Below are 22,393 nucleotides of genomic sequence, written 5' to 3' on the forward strand. Positions count from 1 at the left end.
TCTTCTGCTCACGTGTGGAGCCGCCATGTTGGCGTCAAAGCATTCTAAGTGCTTCTTCACTCTTGGCTCCTACTTGTGCAAGTTGGAACCCCTCAGCTCATCAGAAATGCCCCAAGTACAATCTCAGACTTCAAAGATTTATTGAAGATATTTGGTGCTCCAAAATGCAACCCCTGTAGAGTTAAAACAAAGAAAGAAGAGAACTGTGGCCTCACGAATCCACAGAAAAAGAAAAACAAATCCGCTGGTGCTGAGGCATAAACAGTACATTCACATCAAGTTATTAACAAGGAATGTCCTGATCCTTTTGAGATAAAATCTTAGAGAAGTGAATTTCAACAAATGTCCACGAGGTGGCTCAAAGAGCCCATTAATGAAAGAACACGTCACTGGAGGGCTTTACTTGGGGAGCTGAAAATCCTCTTTTTGGAACCAGCTTTGTGGATAATTTCTGGGTCCTTTTGGCTTTCCTATCCTGTTACCAGATCCTGTGGAAAGCGCAGTAAAACACAAATGGTTTTGCATTGAAATGAGCTGAACAGATTGGTTTGATGATTAAGAAGATGGTCTGGGGTTACCAAATTTGAAGAGTGAGGTTATGACTCCTTTTGGAGATGATTGCAGTTGACATGGAGTCGCTGGATTTACTGAGAATATGATGGTATTAGTATACTATATATATATATATATATATATATATATATATATATATATATATATACACTTTTTTAGCTATTTTAGTCTGTCACTGAGGACATTTTTGTGTTTTGCATTACTCACTTCTCTGCTTGTCTCTGAACAATTTCCGAATCTGAAGGGGTGAAAAGCATACATGTTTAATTTTCAATTTTCTTTTTTTATTTGTGAATGTCATACCATTCTGTGGGGTGAGTTGTTCCCATTGCTTCTTTCTGATTTATCTCCTGGCGTCACGTTATCGGCAAACGAGGCCTTTTGCTTCACCTCCCATCCTCCAACTTGTGCTGAAAAGTGAGAAGCAGCGGCGACAACATTGAGGTCACACAAAGGTTTTCTAACAGTGTGCATGACGACGCGGTTCTCTGCTGTGCCGCCACTTTAAAGGCCCAAGCTACTCACCACTTCCTCCTTCAGCAACAGGAGGAGTGTGCGACAGCCGTGCCGGAGTCGGTGACTCTAGAAGAAACAAACGAAACCTATTCCTGATGGGCATTTATACCAACCCATACTGCTTGTTACATCTTTACTTTCATGGACCTTTACACCAATCTTACCTGTCAAAGGCATTTTTGCTCTCAGACTCTACAAGTAAAAGAGAGGAATAGATGTTTCGCGTTGTCAATATGCAAGACGGCAAGGACACGTGACACTTACCTTGCTTCTCATCCACGGCTTTGTTTCTCGCCCAAATGAATCGCCGAGCATGTTAGAAACACCTGACCACTCTGAGGATGTGCCAATTCTGTTCACGTTTGTCGCTGGTGTGACCTTTAGCTGAATGGTGACAGGAACTGCATGACACAGGAGAATTTCAGCATTTATAGTTGCACAATATACTGTGATGATATGATCATTATATCATGCTTATAATGTTCTGGCTAGTCAGTGTAAAGACAATGATTGGCGATACTGTTAGAAAAGACACCTTGATGAAAAGCCAGCTCGTAGGATTCTGGAGTTCTATCTGGAAGTGATGGTACAGGCGTCACGGGACTGTCTAGGGATGCACAACAGTGTTTATTTTGGACGTTTATTAGACTTTCAGACGATGATTCCATATCTTATCATATATCTTATCCATGTCACCTCGTTTAGCCTCAGCAAGTCCGTTTGGTGGAATAGTGACAGTTGGCCTTCCTGAGGAGTTTGAAGGTTCTGAAGACGCCAGCAAAAAAGAAAAGCAGGTCTTTTTGGTGAGACTTAAATTGTGGATAAGAGTAAATAGAGTGTGAAGATGGATGGAGATGTATGGCCAGCTGATATCAACCTGTGTCAGCAGCTAGTTGGTAGGACTCTGGGGTTCGTTCGGGCAATGGTGGAGGGATATCGACATCGGGATGAGCTTCAATTGGGAAAGAGGGGGGGAAAAGCAGTAACAACTGTTAACAGTGAAATATGTTTCTTCAATGTTTATATCTTTGGAATAAATCCTTAGGAACTGACTGGCAAAAGTTGAGTCAGCAGAGTGCAGGGTGCGATCATTCAGAGATGACAAAGTGCTGTCGATCGAACAAATTGTCCATCGCTTGCTGAAAGGTGCTGCATGGTCAGACAGAGGTGTGTCAAAGTAGGGGTCTTCCACCATCAGACGGATGGCGGCTGCTGCTGTGGGTGAGCCTGGAGGTTTCGTTGATGGAATGTCGTCACCCATTGGTTTGTCCTCCACCGCAGCTATTTCTCGGCTCGTGTGGACCTCTCTCGGTGAAGTTCTAGGTGGCTCCTCACCGTTAGTTAGGAATCCAGGGAGTGGTTGTGGTTGGTCTGGGTGATTATTCCAATCTGTAGAAAGACCTGCTGGACTTGGAGTGAGCGTTGTCTGTTTCATTTCCTCAGCAGAGATGCTAAGGAGTTGCTCCTGACATCCAACATCTTGCTCCCCTGCAGACACTCCCATTGTTACCTTGGTTGTTTGACAGGAAAATACGATTCAGAAATCCATTTTTTTCCAGTTATCTCTTGTGAGGGTTGTGTTATTTGTCCATCACCTCATGTTTGCTGCTCTGTTTATCTGTGGACTGCAGGTATCTCTCAAACAGCAACTTGATGATGCTGTAGACTAATTCATATTGTTCCTGAGGTGGAGCAACATAAGAAATGTAAATTTATTAAAAAAAAAAAAAAAATTTTGGTAGATGCTATTGCAGATGAAAGGAAGAAAAAAAAACAGAAGCTACCTTGGTTTGAACAACAGATGGCCTTTGGGTTCTCATGCGATGAACTAAGTCACATATACTAAAATCTGGAGTGATCATCTAAAAGAATAACAATCAAACAAAAATATCAATCTTTAATAATTCACTAAAAATGTCTCGGAGGCATTTCTTACCCCATTCTTGAGAAGATTCCAAGTATAATCAATCACGCAAAGGACCCCTGTTCGACCACATCCAGCACTGAAACCACAGCAGCCACGAGGACGTTAAGAAAACTCAACTTGTGACACTCAACCTCTTATAGATTTGTAACATGTTTGATATATCAAAAATGGAACCACCAAAATCCAGAATAGCAAATCTTAAAAATTTTATCGGAGTTTATTGCCTTGAAATTTTTAGTTCAATCAAGTTTTTGTTTGTTGTTATTGTTGTTTTACGTTGACAGTGCAGGGATAGCTTCTAGTGCTTGGTTTTGTTAACGTTAAAGATGCTCAAAATAGATTTGTGTTTTGATTAAACAGGAAAAACAGAGTTGGTTATTGGTTTCCTGTATACAAGAAATAGGAGGGTCTTCACTTCTGGGTAGGAAGTGCTAGGACATGCATTGTGAGAACGAAACTGACACAATGCAACAATGTGAACACCTGCACACCTGTCTGTTGCAGTGCAATACACGATCTGAAAGAAAATCTTTCAACTAAAAAGAAAATTACGTTTTGTTTGACACAGTGCGAGGGTCAATTCATTCGGAATGCTTATTTTTGGGGTCACATTCATGTCAAACTATAATGCCAAATACAAATAGCGTTAAATGAAGCAATCTTAATTGTGTGAATGAATGAATGAATGTGTGAATTGAAAGCACATATCATATTTTGATTCTTTATTATGCATAGTTTATTCTGATTCTTTATGATTTTAATTTGAATATATTTGAATGATTTTACTATTCTGCTCTCTTTTTGTTTGGTTGCTTGTATTTTTCAATTTATAATAGGAAGTTGTGCAATAACTGTATGCGGCATGAGAAAAATAATGGCTTGCGTGGTGTGAATGTGTGGACTATATTGGAATTGTGACAGTGTAAATTAAATGTAATATGTGGGAATATTGGGAGGACATAAAAGTGGGCAGAATAACAATAAGAATATAGAATCACCTTTCTTTCTAACTCTTTCAGCATCCACACAATAATAATAATAATAATAATAGTAATAATAATATTGAAAATACATTGGAATTTTTTAATGGCGAAAAAGATGACCTGCAGTGTATGCACATCGGGATGTCATCATGGGACTGATAGGTGCGCATCTCCTCCAACATGTCCAAAATGGAAGGTATAAAATCTGGCACCCCATGGTCTGGCCACTTAACATAGTGCAACTGTTTCAATGTTCTGCGACACTGGACAAAGTTAAGCCACGGAAGACAGCAAACAATTATTCGGAACATGGCACCAATATTAAAAAAAAAAAAAAAAAAGATAAATTGAGAAGATGAGGAATCTAGTGTTCGTTAAAAACTTCTGTTTGTTCTGACAATTGTATATCGTCACTTACATTGTCATATGTCAATCCTAATGTCCTTGTCAGATAAGCTCCTTTGTCTTCCTCACAATCCTATATAAAAAATAAGATATCGCCCACAGTTTTACTCCTCACCTATTGCCCCTCAAAAATTAAAACAAGATTTTTGAGGGGTTGGGCAAAGTCATCAGAGAAAGAATACTCACACATTCCACGATGAAGGGCCCACATATAAATGATTTCTCCTCCTTATGTGGCCAATAACGCTCACACTTTTTCTGCAAAGAACAGAAAATATTTATAGTAAGTCAACCCCAAAATTGTATATACAATAATAAGTAGTATGTCCCCTCACTGGTCTAAACACAGTATTTTGTGGAATATGACTTAAGCTGCAAAATTCATGAATATTTGATCTATCTCAGGCGGCGCACATTTTGTCACTTGCTGTCGACTGAAAAAGTGGTAAAATGGCCGGCCCCTGAAATGGATAAAAACAGGTTGATTTTGCCTGTTTTATTTAAATTGCTTCAACTAAACTTCCACTAGTTGGGCTGCCCAGAGCATTGTATTATAAATCAAATTTGGGGTTTGACTTCCCCTTTAAGTTAAATAGAAAGAAAAAAAAAAGAGACACATGTTCATATCTTGTATTACCTTTCCCATCTCAAATTCTTGGCAGGCCATTACTATCACCTAAAGAAAGCAAAAACAGCAAAGAAAGTGGGGGAGGTTAAAGGTCACGTATTTTTAATAAATCCACCAGGAAAGATGAGGCAAAATCACTATTAGTTATTTCCTCATTTATCAGTCAGTGTGTTAGTTACAGTAGTTCTGTAGTCAGTCACTTAGTTAATTAGCAAAATAATAAATAAAAAAATACTCTAAAAATGTTGACAATTGACTGGGTAGCACGTCCGCCTCACAGTTAGGAGGGTGCGGGTTCGATTCCACCTCCGGCCCTCCCTGTGTGGAGTTTGCATGTTCTCCCCGGGCCCGCGTGGGTTTTCTCCGGGCACTCCGGTTTCCTCCCACATCCCAAAAACATGCTTGGTAGGCCGATTGAGCACTCCAAATTGTCCCTAGGTGTGACTGCGAGTGCGGATGGTTGTTTGTCTCTGTGTGCCCTGCAATTGGCTGGCAACCGGTTCAGGGTGTCCCCCGCCTACTGCCCGTTGATGGCTGGGATAGGCTCCAGCACGCCCGCAACCCCCGTGGGGACTAAGCGGTTCAGAAAATGGATGGATGGATGTTGACAATTGTTATGGCCAAGAACTCTGTCAATAGAAAACTGTAAGCCAGATGACAATGGTAGGAATTGTATAAAGCTGGTCATTACTGGAGATAAAAGAAATCAGTATTTTTGCTGTGTCCACAGAAGTGTCTCGTACTTTGACGTCATACTCCCAAAGCATCCTGAAGAAATCCAGCACTGTGTGATGGAGTGGACCCTGAGCAGCGATGTAAGCCTTGCCGCCTGTCACTCCCTGCACGCAAAACACGCTCAAGTCATATCAAGGTCACATCTTATAGAAAATATGAACACTTTGCTCTGACTGATATTTGGTTCACCTTGATAAAACTGGCATTAATGTAGTCAGTGTCATCTTGAGAGGTGGTCATCGTGAGCTTCACTCTGCTGTGGTCAACTATGACAGATGTCCAGTTATGTTAAACTATGGTGACTTTGCTCACTTACGATTGATCTGTGTCCAGGATGTATGATTAAATAAGGTTTAAGTCATAGTTTTAAGTTTTGATTCAGTGAGGGAAGATAATATGATTTATTTTATTGTTATTTACATGAATGAATCTTACATGGAAGTATGTCCTTGTATCGGTTCTTCTTGATGTTTTGCTGCATTTCAGCTGATTCGCTGGGGTAAGTCTTGTCATCGCGATACTTAATTGACTGGTTTCTCAACCTCTGCAAAGAAAAAAATCAAAAGCATAAAATGGGGAATTGTCTAACTTCAACAAACCCAGTGTGACATACTGACTGTTCTTGTTGGGTTTTGTTCTATATTTGGTAGGAACACAATTGTGGACTGTGTATGCTGTGAATCACCCACACATGATCAGAATATCTGACTCATTTTACTACGAAACGAACGTGGAAATTGGAGTGGTGGAAGATGTGGCAGTGTGCCATCTTGTGCCTTTGGCATGTGACTCGTCATGGCAGCAGGTCGGCAATGAAAATTTATGTTGATTTGATATCGACAAAAAGTTTTATATTGTCTGCTCTCACTCTGTGTGCTACTGTTCCATTCTGATACAGATGCAGATCGCGTCATTGACATCAACAGTTTCACCGTGACTGCCACTCTTTGCAAAGCTACTTAGTAGTCTAGCTTCCTCACGTTCATGTTCTGTCATTGAGCAGCATGGAGGAAGCAGTGTTTTTTTTTTTTTTTTACAATACAATAGTTAGCCTAAAGTCACTCGTAGTATCTTCCACTGCCTCGAAAAAAATAGCCTTCACTTTTGCAAATTTGCTCTATGCCAAATTGGAAGACTGTATTACAACACTTGACTCACCACAAACTCTTTGTCCTCGCTGTCTCGTTTCTCCAATTTGTCCAGTAAGTTCCTCACTATGCAGGCCTGCTGCTGTTCCATGACTACATGCTCTTGGTCCATATCGGTCTCAGGTCACCTTTCATGTCAGGGTGCTGAACCGCAAGTCTGAGCAGCACACAAAGGCCTGCTGTCACTGCTTCTGACGTTAAGGAACTAGGGTGAAAGAATAAGGAAGTTCAGTTTTTGTGGGTTTGTCTCACTGGGTCCTAACGTCACTCGGCGCAGTTAGTGTTACAGAGGGAAGTGTTGAGAATCCATTCAGGGTGCACAAGAGGAGTGGAGGAGTCTGGTGGTTGGGATGAAGATCCTGAAGATCCTGAAGAAACCTGTATCAGAGTAGTGATTTGATTCTTTGCTTACAAATCCACCATTTGTGTATGTATCTCAACTTAACAATTGCAATTCAACATTTTAACGCTATAGTGCAAATGAGGGGTGACCCTATCAAATATTAATATAGATCAGCTGAATAAAACTGTATTGGATTGTATCAGTCTACATCCAAAGAGATTAGCAGTCATATGCAAGCAGCCCATTCCTAACTCCACCCCTGGTCTTATATCATGCATCACCTTATACCTGATGTAAAAAAAAAAAATTAAAAAAAGGAATGTATTGATATAAACTTGAATTGATACATTGCACCCCAGAAGGTATAATTTGTTTGTATTAGACTTTATTAAGGTTATTTCTCAGGGTCTTTTATTTTGTATTTCTTTTATTCACGTGCAGTACCTTTTTATGTTTGCGGTTGAATTTATATAACCCAAATATTTGGAATAAATGAGTCATATTTTCTCATACCTGACTATTTGTTTGAATAGTATCACTTGATCAAGTTTCTTCTAATGTGTTTAGACTAAGAAATATATTGGAGAATGTATAATTCCTGTTGATATCATATTGAATCAATATTGGTATTATCGAATACTACTCTGACTGCAATATCGGTACCATATTGAAAGTGGAAAAAGTTGTATTAGGACATCATGCACTAGCACAGTACTAGTAAATGTTGCTGAGTGAGATAAGCAAAATTATGACATGGCAGTTTTGACCTCTGAGTGGGTTTTGTGTTTAATCCGCGTGAAGATTAACATGGTTAGTTTTGTGAACGAGCAACAACCAAAGCAAATACATTTTAAAAACTATCAAAGATGTGACAGCAGAATACCCAACAAATTACTGTTTCTTATTGAACTGGTCTAGTCTCTTAGTTTAAAATTATAATTCATAAAAAGAAATACAGTTGTCCTTCTAATTCAGTGGTTCTTAACCTGGGTTCCGTCGAACCCTAGGGGTTCGTTGAGTCCATGTAAGGCAGGGGTGGGAAATCCTGATAATTTGAATCAGGTGTGTTGCAGCAGGGAGACCTATAAAACAGGCCCTTGAGGACCAGAATTGCCCACCCCTGATGTAAGGGGTTCGGCAGGGACCTCGCTGTGGAGGTCACCTGATTTATGATGTAAATTTGTGATGATGCATATCTAAACTGGTCTCAAGGAAACAGCACAAGTCACACTGATTTGCAGGTATGTAGTTTGTTGTGAGTTCATGCAACGTGAGGGTTTTGTTGTTTGAACAAGGTGGTGTTCATGCACGGCTCATTTTGTGCACCAGTAAAAAAAAAAGAAAATTGTCTTGAATTTGAAAACAATCACAATTTATTTTTCAATTAACAGGTATTAGGTGAATCTGCACATGAAACTAGTGGGGTTCGGTACATCCAACAAGGTTAAGAACCACTGTTCTAATTACTAGTTAAAATGTTAAGGCTGTAACAAACTGGGTTAGAATGAATTTACTTAGGTCAATGGTGTTAAGCAATAGGCCTACTCATTTATGAGTGCTGTATACCAACCCAAGTGATTCATGAACAAAGATCAGAAACTATTCAGACCAAATCTTCTGGAGATCTTTATTTAGGAGAAGCATAGCAAAAATTAGCAGAATTTGCGAACAACCATGCGTTATTCCAGTTTATATATTCATAAATATTTTCCTCTGGGAACGATTTTATTCTTACTTAGTAGCAGAGTTCCGAGATCATGTGACGTCAGGTGAGTCACGTGATGTTTATAGCTGCAACGCCTTTTCCTGTCAAACAACTTGGGGAGATAAATTCACCATCTTGAAAGCCGCATTTGCGATTGTGACCACTGGTGACCTTCGGGTAAGTTAAATACTGACCAGACTTTCTTTAGTTTCGTTTGCGTTTCCCACCAATATTGAACTCGTTAGAATGCGCCCGCAAACCTGAATGTTAGTTGTTGTTTTGCTAGCTGAAGGCTACTAAAGCAAGTTTACACTGAATAGGCAGTTCCGAAGAAATATTTCCTACGTCACACTGTGATGTTCAATAGATATAAGCCAATATATTGATATACAATATATATTGTGTAAGTTTTCCCTCGGGATTGATAAACTAGTTAAATCTGCAGTGTTCACGGCACTTCTTAGCTAGCAAGACACAGTAAGTTTTATAGCTTTGGGCGCGTTCGGAAATTACACTGCAGCGCCCATTGTGTCATCCGACCATACGGAAATTGAATGCGTTGCTCAAATTTGCCGAACAGAAATTCAGAATGCATAAAAAACGGTTTGCCGGTGTGCGCACTTGGCGCACCGACTGGCAACATGATGCGCAATGCTGGCCGCGTTCGGAAATGAACGGGAGAGGAACGCCGCATTCAGTTTCGTCACAAGCTTTAGAATTTCCGAACGTGCCCTTTGTATGGTCACGTAGGTTTTGTCTTAGTCAAGTACGTACTTTTTTGTCCATAATCGTCAGGAAATTCCGTCTACGCTTTATTAGATTCACTCTATGTATCATATTAACTACTCAAATTAAAAAAATGACACAACGAATGTATGGCTCTGAATCAAACAAAGACTGAATTCCATCATTCAGTCGGATCATTTCTGAGATTTGACATACCCAAATTGCAATGGTTCCTCTTTTTTTTTTTTTTTAACAGTTCTGGGAGGAATTTTTAGAGTGGTCTTCCATACAATCAACCCCAATTGGAGCCCCCAGTTAAACAAAAAATCACAAACATCTTGCTGCTAAAACGGGTAATGTATTTTTCCTAATCCTTTTGTGAGTTAACATGTTGTAATACTGTGCTAATATTCATTCCTTATTTTATTTGACCAGATATTTGCCCATGCTGGTCCTGATCCAGTCATGGACATCTCCTTGTCTCTGGTTTTGGGCTATCTTGGCCTTGTCATGATTGCTCAAGGTGAGTGGTAGATCACATTGAGGACTGTCAACATGAGCATTGTTCTCATTTTTTGTTTTCATGCAATTACAGCTAAAGATTGTTCCAGGCCTACATTAGGCAGCAACACAAACCTCAACGATGAGAACTTGCTTAAAGATACATTTCCAGATGGGAGCAAAGCTGATCTTGTCTGCGCTGTGGGTTACCAGTGGAAGGGGGGGCTTCAATATGTCACATGTACAGATGGTGTGTGGAGTCCTGTGACCATAAAATGCGACAGTGAGTTTGAATTATTTATAAATGATATGAACCGACACCATATTTGTCTATTAAGAATCCTGCATCCAAATTAGGGTTGCACATCTCTTCAATAGAAGACAATTTTATCTAAATTGATGGGATTCAAAAGCGATTCTTAAAGTTGAAAGATTTGATTCAGTGCAATTGCAGTTCAATTTTATATGGTACCACTCATTTCGAGATTGTATGTATGTGATGCTGAATTTCTCATTGTCATTTTATGACAAACATTTGAGCTGGGTTTAATTCGAGGCACACATCTTTAAAACGATTTGTATGATTCAAATGTTTTTTCCCTTTTACACCCCTAATATAATATATCAATACTTTCTTGTAATATAATACTTTTTCTTTTCTTTTTTTTCTTTTAGAAATTTCCTGTGGTGCTGCAGAGGACGTAGCGCATGGGATTGTTGGTTATCCAAATGGTATTGAGTTTGGTGCCCAATTATCCATCAGTTGTAATAGAGGGTAAGAAAAATGACAAATCGTTCTAAACTTTGTGGCCATTATAATTGCTGTTTCGTTGAATGGAGAAGCATTAGCTTATACTGATACTGACTGATACTTTTTTGAGTAATTTATGTGCTTGTGCTTAAGCGACTGTTTCTTTTAAATGTGGTAGGTCGGGCATTTGTTTGCATTTATCTGAAGTTGTCATACTTACAGTTACATATTGGTTGGTGCTGCTCAACGCACTTGTTTGTCCGATGGAGCCTGGAGTAACCACCCACCCCGCTGTATTGGTAGTTGACTTGAGTTTCTTCACCTATCAAGACTGGTGCACGTGACAGTTTTTACTAGTTAGCATTTTTCACTTGCAGCGGTGACCTGTGATCCTCCACCAAAAGTGGCTCAAGGTAATTTCAACCCTCTTATGGACATCTACAATTATGAAGGCATTGTACAATACTCCTGTGACCAAGGTTATGTTCTCAATGGATCCAAACTTCAACATTGTTCCGATGATGGACAATTCAAACCTGGTCCACCTGTTTGTGTCAGTGAGTGTTGCTTTGGTACCCACCCACTCCTTTCCCAATATCAATAATCTGATTTCTTCTTTCCCGTAGAGGTTAATTGTCGTGAGCTGGAGATTATAAATGCCGAGATGGTTTCAGGCGCTCGACCCCCGTACGGGCACATGGCGTCTGTGACGTTTGAGTGCATATCTGGATATAAGATGGTTGGCTCTCCCACCGTGACGTGTGACATCAACAGCCGCTGGGTACCGAAACTTCCAAGTTGTCAGCGTAAGTCATTTCCTGACCTCTTGGTGTGAAAGGAATCACACACTGAAACTGAAATTTTTGAATGCAGTCTGTCGGACCAACTGTGTTTTTAGTTAACTCAGTTCAGTGTTATAGTCGATAGATTGTTGCACTACCGCACCGTGTGAACTTTTACTGACACAAGAAAATTCCATTGTCGCGTGACTTAAGTATACTGTTGAGTAAAAGATTTAAAAAGGAGGGCTGACCGTGTTGCTAAGGATATGACCGTCTTTTTCTTTGCTTCTAAAGGAGAAGAAAGTCCTAAACCGACTGCGACGGTTACAACGGTTACAACCCCTAAGACCAAAATGACGCCAACAACAGGTATATGTTTGAATAGGATTCAAAAACACAGTCCTGATTGCTCTCCTGGCCAACTTTTTTGTACTTTCTTTAAACTTGGACCTCAACTGCAGACATTGTGGTAATCTCGCGACTAGTGTTCCCTCTCTCAGCGTTTTTCAATATGAATGCGTTTTGAATTGAGGTTACTATTTGTCCACCGCAGGAGGCTCGCAGTTAGGAGGGTACCGGTTCGATTCCACCTCCGGCCCTCCCTGTGTGGAGTTTGCATGTTCTCCCCATTCCTGCGTGGGTTTCCTGCGGGCACTCCGGGGTTTCCTCCCACATCCCCAAAACGCGCTTGGCAGGCCAATTGAGCACTCCAAATTGTCCCTAGGTGTGAGTGCGATTGCGACTGGTTGTTCGTGTCTGTGTGCCCTGCGATTGGCTGGCAACCAGTCCAGGGTGTCCCCTGCCTACTGCCCGATGACTGCTGGGATAGGCTTCAGCACACCCAACCCCCGTGGGGACGAAGCGTTTTGGAAAATGGACGGATGAATTTGTTCACCGCTAGATGGCACTAAATATCATACGTTGTTTCTTTTAAGTTTACAAACCTTGGCTTGAACATGTACCAAACATTTGAGTCAACAGAATCTTTTGGGATATCTTGATTCAACCTATATTTTATCATTTCAGCCTCTTCTGAACCAGATCCTGAAACAGAAAACAGTAAGTAGAGATAATGTCTTCTGAATTAAATTCTTCAAGTAGAGTAGACTACGTTTCTGGTAATCTGCTGGTTCAAACCTTTCTGACTTTTTTTTTTTTTTTCCCCCCGCCTTCTAGAAAATGATGGTAGTCATTTGGGGATGTCTCTGGGTATTGCTTTTGCAGGTAAGTTTCAATCAATGTAATAACCACAACACTGTATTCTGTTATTCTATTAACTGTCCTATTTATATTGTTGCGACTTTGCGAGTATAAAACACGTTATGCTTAATTCATGCAGAAATCCAAGTACAGTAATTCCCAAGCGTTCACATACTTATTCTTGCAACTGGGAAGAGGTTTTGCAGTTCAAATGATGTACTGTGTATATATTTGTGATTTGTTGGATTGGTCATTGAGTCCGACCTGTTTTCTTTCTTGGTCCTCAGTCATCATTGGATTAGCTATCGCCATTATCATTGGATGCTATTACTTTGGATGCCTTGCATTTATCAACAAAAAGAGCAAAAATGGGTAAACTGTCCTTTTGTAGACTCTAAACCTATCTGCAGGTGTGAGTGTAAGTGGTTGTTTGTCTATTTGTGCTATTTGGCTGGCGACCAGTTTGGGGTGTACCCCGCCTCTCGCCCAAGGACAGCTGGGATGGGCTCCAGCATGCCCGCAACCCTCGTGAGGAGAAGCTTGAATGAATGAATGAATTAATGTTCTTTTCTATAACCAAATATGCAGACTAACCACTTTATGGCTCTGGTCTTTTTGTGCAATTTCAGGCTTTTGCTATTACGCTCTTCATATCACTGCCTTACCTTTTTTTTTTTTTAGCTACTGTTTTTTTTAATGTAGGTTTTTGGTCTTGTGTGCCTTTCTGAATGGGCATAGAGGGCATCAGAGAGAGAATGGGTGATTTGGACCCCCTTCTGTTAGTGACACAAGTGCTGAATGGCTCTTACCCGAAGTAGGCTGAATATGAAATAGAAGCTTTTTTTTTTTTTTTTTTTTTTTTTTTTTTTTTTTTTTTTTTTTAAACACTACATTATGTAAAGTCAATGAAATGTTATAATCCCGGCCAGTTGCTGGTAACTGTCGCAAAATACAAAAATGTAAAAAAAAAAAAAAAAAAAAAAAATTTTGATTCATCGATGATGAAATTATGTACATCGGGAGACAATTGTTTTGTAATACACTTTGATGCAAACTTAAACTCGATCTGATTTGAGCTTGGTGTTTTCGAGGCACTTGAAGACACTTGGGTCACTGCTGTGGTTGCATTCTTTCTCTGAGCATGAATACATTTCTCTGGGAGCCCTTTTCCCTCCAACTTTTGCCAGCCCTTTTTATTTTTTTCTGCACATGCACATATCTATGTTGACGGCTCATTACTGGATTGCAGCTATCGGAAAGGCCACTCTGACCATGAGGCTACCACAGATGTGGAGGGAATGGTGCTCTCGGTAAGACACTAGGTGATGCTGAGGGCTTGGTTCCAAATTCGTCAATTCTTTTTTTTTATTTGTACAGTATACTGAAAACAATTCTTTCACCTCAAAATGTGAATATAAAGTTGAGAATTTCAATGGTTTAGGATGAGATTGTAAATGTATCAGCACCGTTTTGAGTTGAGATGTCCCCGCCGCCTTATTGTTACTTTAAAATGTACCAGTTGTTCCTGTTTCACATGGCTGCAGGCTGTTTTTCTGCATGGTCTAATTTACCTGGTTCTATTCTTCACAGTGATGGCAGGACTCCTGCTGGCACAACATTGCTAGAAATGGGAAGAGGACTGTAACTGATGTCCATGTCGAGTGGACGTCGAATTAGAGTTTCTCATGACGGATCAGTAACACGTTCCAGTTAGCACTATGCTTGAGTTTTGGTTTGTCAGCGCATTTTTGAAAACAATATACATAACAGTTCCCCTCACTTTTACTTCTAATTTTCCACTCATATTGATATGCAGGCAGTGCATCAAGGGTATGCCTAAATGGAAAATGAACTTCCCACGATCAGTACAATTTGACTCGGTGGTCGAAAGCAAATGTGCTCTTCAAGCGTGTCAGATTTTCCCCAATAATCCCAATGGGATCTCTGAGATGGAAGGAGGAAAAAGTTTATTATTTATGTCTTCGTTAGTTGTGGCAATTATGCCAAAGATTTGCATTGTCATGAACCAGCTGTGTGACAGTCGTGAGAGGTTTTGTTATGGCTAAAAAAAAAGGAATGTATTGTAAATTGCCACTAAAATGTTACCTTTAAGCACTGTTTAATTTGATGTTTGCTCTGATTTAAAATAAGATTTGATTTACAACTTATGAATTATGACTGCCAAAGATTTGTATTGTCATGAACCTGCTTTGACAGTCAGAGGTTTAGTCTTGGCTGAAAAAGAATGTATTGTAAATTGCCACTAAACGTTACCTTTAAGCACTGTTCAATTTGATCTGTTTTCCACTATTTAAAATGTTTTAGAAGGTAAATGAAATAAAAGTTTAAGAATAGCCATCATGTTTCTGGTAATATGTTTTAATCTGGCCTGACACTTGTCAAGACTTTCAGTTATATAGCTTGTGAATTATTTACAGTAAATATAAAACACAAAAACAGCAGAATACTATTGGCAAATTCGCAATCGCAATGATTCACACAATTCTTTTAAGTGTGACATTCAAAATATGATGAAAAAGTTAGAAGCTACATACATGCCCATACCTAGGGTGATTTAACTGTTTACCACAGTGCCACCTTGTGGACTAATACTTAACTGCTTATTTCTTGAGGTCAATTTATCACAAGAAACCAAATTACAGACGTCACTGGCAAACGTAACTTTATTACTGTTTACACATTTGTTCAAATTGATTGTAGGAATAGCAGACATTTTTGTGTCAAATGAAGATTAAAACATTGCTGAATCCAGTTTAAAATTATATTATTGCCGTCCATGTCATCAAATGTGTGTGGATGAAGTTAACTTGGTCTGAATCAGTTATCAGAGTAATGACGTTTCCATTGGTTCAAGGTGCGACGAGATGTGTCCTTCACTGTAACCGATTTCAAATGGTGCTAGAAACGAGAGCAGACTCTGAGCGCCAGAAGAAACCGGTCAACCTTGGAGAAAGGACAAAGGGCTCCGACTGCCAAAACATCACTGGCCATTTGATGCTGATTGAGTGGAACTTTTCCCGGCACTGCTGACTTTTCCTGGTAGGTGACTCACCTCCCACCCCAAGAACACTGATTTCAAATGGTGCTAGATGGATGACAATACTCTAAGCCACCATCTGAAGCCAGCTTCCAAGGGGGGCATTTCAGACAAGGAACATCCTAGAATGTGGTAAAAACAGTCACTCTTGAACCTTGAAGAATTGCAACAATGACAAAATAGCCAACTAACACCAAAAAGATTTATTTGCTTTATCAGACACACTTGAAGAGCATACTAACAACCCCTCTCAGTGGGAGGTGGTCTGTGTAAACCAAATAAATTCCTGCAGGCACCAGAAAGTGCAACTTTGAAGCTTTTTGTTAACCACCTTTGGCTGTTTTCACAACAGTAGATGTATTTAAATGGGAGCTGCAGATGGACACTAGTGGCAAGAAAGAGTAATACCATGATCTAACTCTTCAGTCTGGCCCAAAAGTATTGGAACAGCAAGGTACATTCCTGTTTTATTTGTATAAGTTCAAAATTCCAGCTACTATTTACAAATTGAAATAAATGTTAAAAATAAAAGATGGCTTTCAGAACCTAATTATGTTTTGATCTAAAATAGAAACTGACATTTTAGAGGGGGTAGTCTGTGTGATCCCATCCATTTGGGATGGGAGTCAACTTTACCTATAATCACAGAATTGCGACAGAGCAGGATAAAAAGTAAGTAAGAGCAGACGGGAGTGGGATCATCAAGAAGGCAAATCAAGAAGATGAATGAGCGAAGCTTTCCAGTCTCTGCGATCACAAGGAAGTACAAATCAATGGTTGGCAACAGGAGCCATGATGCACACTCAATAACATAGTGAGAGAAGGCGGGGCCAGCCCAGGTATCGTCAGCACACCGAGTGGCTTCAAAATGCAAATCAACTCACCTCTTTCTAAAAGGACTACTGATAAACAATCCCTTCTGAAAACACACACCTACAAGCACTCTGTCTATTTTGTGTGCGTTCAGTGACGACTCCCTCAAATAGCTCTCGGTTGAAACACCGCTCAAAGTCAAACAAAGGAAGTAAAGCAAGTCAACCTAAAAAACATCCGCTATTTATTTTCACAGTAAGATGAAAGACAAAACGGTACTTATCACGCATCAGATGGAACAGGCCAAGCCTTTTTCTTTTTGAGTTGTTTGCGAGGTCATATACACTATGCGTGTGTTTACATAATTGCCCCACAGATAACAATGTATATGTAAGGTGACCGGCTTCTTCGCCTGGCTGACTGTACACGACTATCACGCTCCGTTGTGCCTGCTTGATGTTTGTGTGCGACTGGACCTGTTGTGTAACGCTTATAAAACATTTAAAGAGACAGCAGGCCTTCGTAGCAAGGCCGGCGGTCAAAATGGGACCGTGGCAAATGCAAAATCCAGTTTATACAAATGCGTACCTAGTTCAACGTTTAGAGTCGACTCTACTTTCTGGCCTTCTCGTTATGTATGACCACAATGACTTTGCAAACACAACTCAGCTGCCTAGATCTCATTCAAGTCAGGAGTTAAACAAGGATACAAGGAAACTGAAAGACAAACAATAGGTTTAAAACGTAGTATCATAAATTAGCAGGTTAACCCCAAAGCACATGACAATGATACCACACCAGCGGCGGAGCTACATGGTGGCCAGGGCCAGCACCACATCCAGCAGAAGCTTTTGCCACCTGTGATGGCGTGACACTGAAATACAATTCACAGATGGATCAAATAATGCAATAACACAAGCAAAAACAGTTCAAAGCGATGTTTACAATTGTGAATATTTAAGCCATTTTAAAGTCATTGTGCTTTCTAGACATGATTTGAATGAATGAGACGTTAACTGTAGTATGCAAAATGTTGTCGGCCATCAGTGACAATTGAACTGTTAACGAGAGAATCAGTGTATGAGGTAAGGTAGACTATGAGCAAAGCAGTGGCAAAGAAAATGCCATTATTTAATAAATTAATGTCAGCAAAATGTTGCTTTTGTCTCTGCTTGTATTATGAGCATGTTGGGCAAGATTCTGCATACGTGGGCACTTGATGAGACCTTTCCTGTAGATGGTATGCTCCTGACTTTTCAGTTCCAAAGGTGGTTATAAAAATGCAAACGGTATGGCCACTCAGGCCACCCCAGAGAAAAATTCTCTGACTACGCCCCTGGACGACAGGCAAACGTCTCTCAAACTTCAAAACCTTTCATTGAAAGAAGTGATTCTGGATCAATCGATGGCTGAACTCCATCAGCCGCCCAATTGTGCTGCGCTACGCACCTCGGAAAGCCAGCATGGCGACTCGGATCCAGCAAGAGCGCCGTTTGACACCGTGGCGTGTGATGCGGCAACGATTTTAGGAATTGAACGGGAGTGAAACCAAAGCAGAGTCAACGGGACAGCAGGGTAAACAGCTTCCCTTGCTTTCTCCCTTTAGCTCCAGCACTTTCTCTCCCTCATCCTGAGATGTGACATTTAGCCCCTCCCACTGCTCCTCTCCATGATAGAGCGAGAGAGCGAGAGAGAGAGAGAGAGAGAGAGAGAGAGAGAGAGAGAGAGAGAGAGAGAGAGAGAGAGAGAGAGAGAGAGAGAGAGAGAAAGACAGAGAGAGAGGAAGAGGGAGCGAGCCAAACGAGGTGACGAGAAGTCCAGCCCAGAAAGAACTGCGTCACCACCGCCGCCTCGTCTAACTACGCAGGAGCGAATGCGTCTTAGAAAGAATTTCAGCAAATCCCAGCAGTCCTGCGAGGTGAAAACATGTCACATGACCACAGACGCCAATCTGTTATCTAATTGCAGAGCGGGACCTCGACCGGTTTTTCATCCATGCTTGACTCCCTCCGCCTCTCCACTCGAGCGCTACCAACTTTGTCCTTCTTGTCAGACACACCCACGCGACGAAGGCGTGAACAAACATGGCGTCACCTGAGGCCGTACGAGAACAGATGTGACTGTAGTCACCTTCCAGATCATGTGGCAAAAAAGAAAACCCATGCTCCCACAGCCCGACAGTTCTCGATCAAACATCCCCGACCGTGCTCGACCATTGTAGCTTCCAGAAGAGCGTGCCGTTTAACCCTCGGGTCGGCCCGATTTCAGTTGGAGCCGCATCCTATCAAAACAATTGTGGTACATCTTCAGCATCCATGTTGAAACTCGTGTGGCCGGCTCGCTGGAGCTACACAGCACGCACAAACACAAACACACATGCAGGCAGCATTAGTAGCTGGTGACGGGAAGAACACATCACAACTACCAAGGAGAAGGAAGATGAGGAAGCCTCGTCTGGCCGAAACCACAACGTCCACTCCAGGTGGGAAACTCCATGACCGTGGGCTCCTGTTAACACAGCTTTTTGTTTTGTCCGGACATGAAAAAAAGTGACGTAGCAACTAATCCAAAAAAAAAAAAGCGATTTCTCTCTCCTGTGTCTGACTCGCTTGCCCTCGCTCCCTCCCTCGCAGCATCTCGCTGGCTTTATTTTCATCTGCTCACAACAGCCCGACTACAATTAGCCTGCCACTTTCAGCACAAATACACACAAAGTGATCAGACTCCACACAGATGCGTGCGCGCGTGCGCACAGCCTCGCGCACGCTCGCGCCGTTCCTCTTTCCGAGTGTGACGCAGCATTTAATTCTCAGTGCTTCTGTATCACTGTTAGCTGCTCCATCACACTGAGACAAAATCGCTAGCTGAGCAAGAGTACAAGATCTTTAAAGGGACCAAAACAGCCCATTTTCCTGCTCTCTTCTCCATGACTTTGTAGTCCTTGTCCCCCCCACCTTTATCACCTCTTTGGATTGTCTCACCCTCTTTCTCTCTCTTTGCAAGAGACACATTCTGACGCTTCACTCTAAAGTAAGGCCGAGCCTCTTCCATCACCTGACAGCAGCCGGCTTTTAAAGGGACATCACCAGCTTGGACAACAACAATAATAGATGTGGGCCCTTTAAATGTGGGATGTTGCTAATCGGTCACAGAAAATGTTGCCGTGTGACGCTTATCGAATGTATTCATTATTATCTTGTGTAATCATTGAAAGAAAATTCCGTTAGTCCTTCCGAACAATATAGAACAAATTAAATCAGAGCTAAATTTCCATATACAACTTCAAATTTACATCATATATCCTATGTATACTATAAAAAATGCATTAGATTTGAAGTAAAGTTCTCATGGTATGAATTTCATCATATACGTCTTGTGCCAGTGCCACTTTTCAAAGCTCTTGGAAAGGTGCCTATTTCACTGATACGCAAAAAGAAACAAAAGAAGGTAAACAAACAAACAAACATACATGCCTGTTTACCTGATCCTGTGTTAAATTCAGACCTCGTCTCATCTGCTGTCACCGGCTCCTGTCCCAAATATGCACACTGTCAATGAAAACAACAAGTATTAGTGACCCCCCCCTCCACATACACCTCCTCATCCCCCCCCACTCCCTTTGCAGATTTCAGAGGAAAACCTGTTATTATTCCAAGACATGTCAAACAGTGCGCGGTGGATTTCAACACTTCCTCAGAGCTCAGCAAACTGCGGCCTCAAAGTCTTGAACTGGCCAAAATGACCATTGTGCAGAAACAATGGCAGGTTCTGACGCACTTGTAAATTCTGGTGTTTTTATTTTAATGTCAGCAGCTACTGCTCACTTTAAATGCTTAATGTTGAGAGAATCTCATAGTGACAAGCTTGTCTTGTTGTTATTATCCTACGTATTTACCTTCTCAAGCAACAATGCATACGTATGATGGTTATAAAGTTTGTATGATTTTTTATGTGATATTTCTACTTATTTTTACATTTTATGTTCTTATGAAGCGCTTTGTTATGGCGAAAGCGCTATAAAAATAAAGTCCTATTACTATTCCTATCCCTTCTTTTGCTGTTTAGCTTTAATCATACAATAGCTTCTTTTGTTGTATTTTTACTGTGTTAAGTCCTCATTATTGGGCTATGACGTCACGTACTTTTTTTTAAACTGATGCCCAGTATTAAATGTCGGTGCGCTCAAACAAATAAAATGATCCGATTCCCTTCATGCAAATTTGGGCTTGGTAAACGATATGAAGCAAACAGCGCCTCTTGGTGTTCGTTAAGCAAACTACACCCAGAAAGCTTTGTTTACCTCGGGAATAAAAAGTGCGTATGACATAGAAACCTCAGGATGGATGGAGTTGATCCAGGGCCTGTGCACTGCAGCATTTTGGTTCATCAATTCCTAAAATCGTATGTGAAATTCCCAAATTAATGATAACATAATAAATCTGGGGATAATTAATTAAAGTGTTTTGTTTATTTTATCTAGCATTACATACCATACATACATCAAAGCCTATTTAATGGTACGACAAGTAACTTTCTTTTGTCACATGCTCGTGTTGCGGATTTAGATAGAATGCAAACACGGCGCAAGTGCGATCAAATCAATATTGAACGTCAGGATCTGGTAACTTCTAACCGAGTCAATTAGTCAAGCCATATTTATTTATACAGCAATTCATCATAAAAGTCTCGTGGGGCGTTAAAAAGCCACAATTGACAAATTTTATCTGTTGTTGTTGTTTTTTAATTCCAAACATATTAACCAAAGTAAATTGTGATAATAGTCGAGCATCAGTTCAGTCATTACGCAGTGCAGCAGTTCACCAACCTCTCACTCGTGAAGTAAATAGAAGTGCGCAACATCCTCCGGCAGCAAGCATCCGTCCAACACCTCGTCATCTCCACCTGGAACGCGCTGTGCTTGCACACGTTCTGAAGGAAACAGCTGAGCGCCAATATATCGGCCTTGCTTTCCGGGTAAGGTAAGAAAAAACACGCTGCCTACGACGCACTTCGTATTAGGCCATGCCTCATTTGGGTTGTTGCTTTCATAACACAGAAGGGCCATTCGAAGTCAATCATAAGTGAAAGTACAATGACGTCATATTAATAGGGGAATGTACTGAACAGTAAATGCAATTTTTTTTTTGCATTTGCTTCCTGCACCGAACAAGTTTACATGTAGGAATTTGGGGTGGAATTACACCACGGAACGTATAAAAAAATTCCTCATTTTAAAGGAGGCTACTTACCGAGAGCGCATCTTTCGCAACGGCGTCTCAAGAGTTACGACACCGCTTCCAGAACCTCCCATCCAGCTCCCGGTTGCCATTGAGGCCACCGTGGCTTGTCAAATAAACTCTACGCAACGACATTTTCACGGCAACACAAACAGGTCACGCCCATAGGAACACACCTCCGCTTTCTGATTGGACATTGCATCAAAATGCGTCGCACTTGTCACGTGCTTGTGACGTATGTGTTTACAAACAGGCAAAGAGCGGGCTGGATTTCACAAAGATGAAAAAGGGAGCATACTCCTCACCTACTTCCGCTTTTGCTATGGCTTCGTTTCCGGCTATCCATTTGGGTCAAAGAGAGC

The 22,393-nt window shown here is 40.9% G+C and overlaps 2 protein-coding genes and 2 long non-coding RNA genes across 17 annotated transcripts; 2 read left to right on the forward strand and 2 right to left on the reverse strand.

Moving 5' to 3' along the window:
* Positions 1–123: 123 nt before the first annotated feature.
* LOC148402264 (tyrosine-protein phosphatase non-receptor type 12-like) lies at positions 124–9,615 on the reverse strand. 5 transcript variants are annotated; one of them, XM_088369640.1, is made up of 25 exons: positions 8,245–8,259; positions 7,203–7,293; positions 6,926–7,120; positions 6,203–6,311; positions 5,957–6,033; positions 5,776–5,871; positions 5,042–5,080; positions 4,591–4,662; positions 4,418–4,477; positions 4,120–4,262; positions 3,026–3,092; positions 2,874–2,951; positions 2,685–2,771; positions 2,425–2,599; positions 2,143–2,238; positions 1,967–2,041; positions 1,786–1,854; positions 1,625–1,696; positions 1,354–1,490; positions 1,254–1,281; positions 1,099–1,155; positions 877–983; positions 781–811; positions 579–647; positions 124–488 (listed from the first exon to the last, which is right to left on the reverse strand). In XM_088369640.1, the coding sequence occupies exons 3-25, from the start codon at positions 7,025–7,027 to the stop codon at positions 400–402; spliced, it is 1,935 nt and encodes a 644-aa protein (XP_088225766.1). In that variant the 5' UTR covers positions 7,028–7,120; positions 7,203–7,293; positions 8,245–8,259; the 3' UTR covers positions 124–399. The 5 variants fall into 5 exon arrangements, 4 of the variants coding, with proteins under 4 accessions (XP_088225766.1, XP_088225765.1, XP_088225763.1 ...); XM_088369639.1 differs by having other exon boundaries at positions 2,143–2,316; XM_088369637.1 differs by lacking the exon at positions 8,245–8,259 and adding an exon at positions 8,994–9,615 and having other exon boundaries at positions 2,143–2,599.
* On the forward strand, positions 5,761–7,757 carry LOC148402265 (uncharacterized). Its single transcript, XR_015857234.1, has 3 exons — positions 5,761–5,847; positions 6,418–6,572; positions 6,666–7,757. It is a non-coding gene; the product is annotated as an uncharacterized LOC148402265 (long non-coding RNA).
* LOC148402266 (membrane cofactor protein-like) lies at positions 8,345–15,284 on the forward strand. Of its 9 annotated transcripts, none has more exons than XM_088369643.1 (14): positions 8,345–8,499; positions 9,946–10,042; positions 10,125–10,212; positions 10,285–10,473; positions 10,866–10,965; positions 11,164–11,240; positions 11,319–11,498; positions 11,568–11,747; positions 12,018–12,092; positions 12,750–12,782; positions 12,900–12,947; positions 13,211–13,295; positions 14,173–14,233; positions 14,514–15,284. In XM_088369643.1, the coding sequence occupies exons 3-14, from the start codon at positions 10,155–10,157 to the stop codon at positions 14,514–14,516; spliced, it is 1,089 nt and encodes a 362-aa protein (XP_088225769.1). In that variant the 5' UTR covers positions 8,345–8,499; positions 9,946–10,042; positions 10,125–10,154; the 3' UTR covers positions 14,517–15,284. The 9 variants fall into 9 exon arrangements, with proteins under 9 accessions (XP_088225769.1, XP_088225772.1, XP_088225774.1 ...); XM_088369642.1 differs by lacking the exon at positions 8,345–8,499 and adding an exon at positions 9,001–9,140; XM_088369646.1 differs by lacking the exons at positions 8,345–8,499; positions 14,173–14,233 and adding an exon at positions 9,000–9,140.
* LOC148402267 (uncharacterized) lies at positions 14,825–22,166 on the reverse strand. Of its 2 annotated transcripts, none has more exons than XR_015857232.1 (4): positions 21,620–22,166; positions 21,128–21,187; positions 20,276–20,342; positions 14,825–19,141 (listed from the first exon to the last, which is right to left on the reverse strand). It is a non-coding gene; the product is annotated as an uncharacterized LOC148402267 (long non-coding RNA). The 2 variants fall into 2 exon arrangements; XR_015857233.1 differs by having other exon boundaries at positions 21,095–21,187.
* Between the last annotated feature and the right edge of the window lie 227 nt (positions 22,167–22,393).

This window comes from Syngnathus floridae, chromosome 2, assembly GCF_059516105.1.
Source record: "Syngnathus floridae isolate MCC-2025c chromosome 2, RoL_Sflo_1.0, whole genome shotgun sequence".
In the NCBI taxonomy this organism is placed as follows: Eukaryota; Metazoa; Chordata; class Actinopteri; order Syngnathiformes; family Syngnathidae; genus Syngnathus; species Syngnathus floridae.

What these genes read in the sequence shown, in the direction of transcription:
- LOC148402264 (XM_088369637.1), bottom strand. Translation starts at nt 7,027, where the DNA reads ATGGACCAAGAGCATGTAGTCATGGAACAGCAGCAGGCCTGCATAGTG. An exon ending in ATACAAGGACATACTTCCAT is followed by an intron (nt 6,034 to 6,202) that starts GTAAGATTCATT and finishes CATCTGTCATAG; the next exon opens with TTGACCACAGCAGAGTGAAG. An exon ending in CCGATGTGCATACACTGCAG is followed by an intron (nt 3,093 to 4,119) that starts GTCATCTTTTTC and finishes CTGTGGTTTCAG; the next exon opens with TGCTGGATGTGGTCGAACAG.
- LOC148402266 (XM_088369643.1), top strand. Translation starts at nt 10,155, where the DNA reads ATGGACATCTCCTTGTCTCTGGTTTTGGGCTATCTTGGCCTTGTCATG. An exon ending in CCTTGTCATGATTGCTCAAG is followed by an intron (nt 10,213 to 10,284) that starts GTGAGTGGTAGA and finishes ATGCAATTACAG; the next exon opens with CTAAAGATTGTTCCAGGCCT. An exon ending in CAAAATGACGCCAACAACAG is followed by an intron (nt 12,093 to 12,749) that starts GTATATGTTTGA and finishes TTATCATTTCAG; the next exon opens with CCTCTTCTGAACCAGATCCT.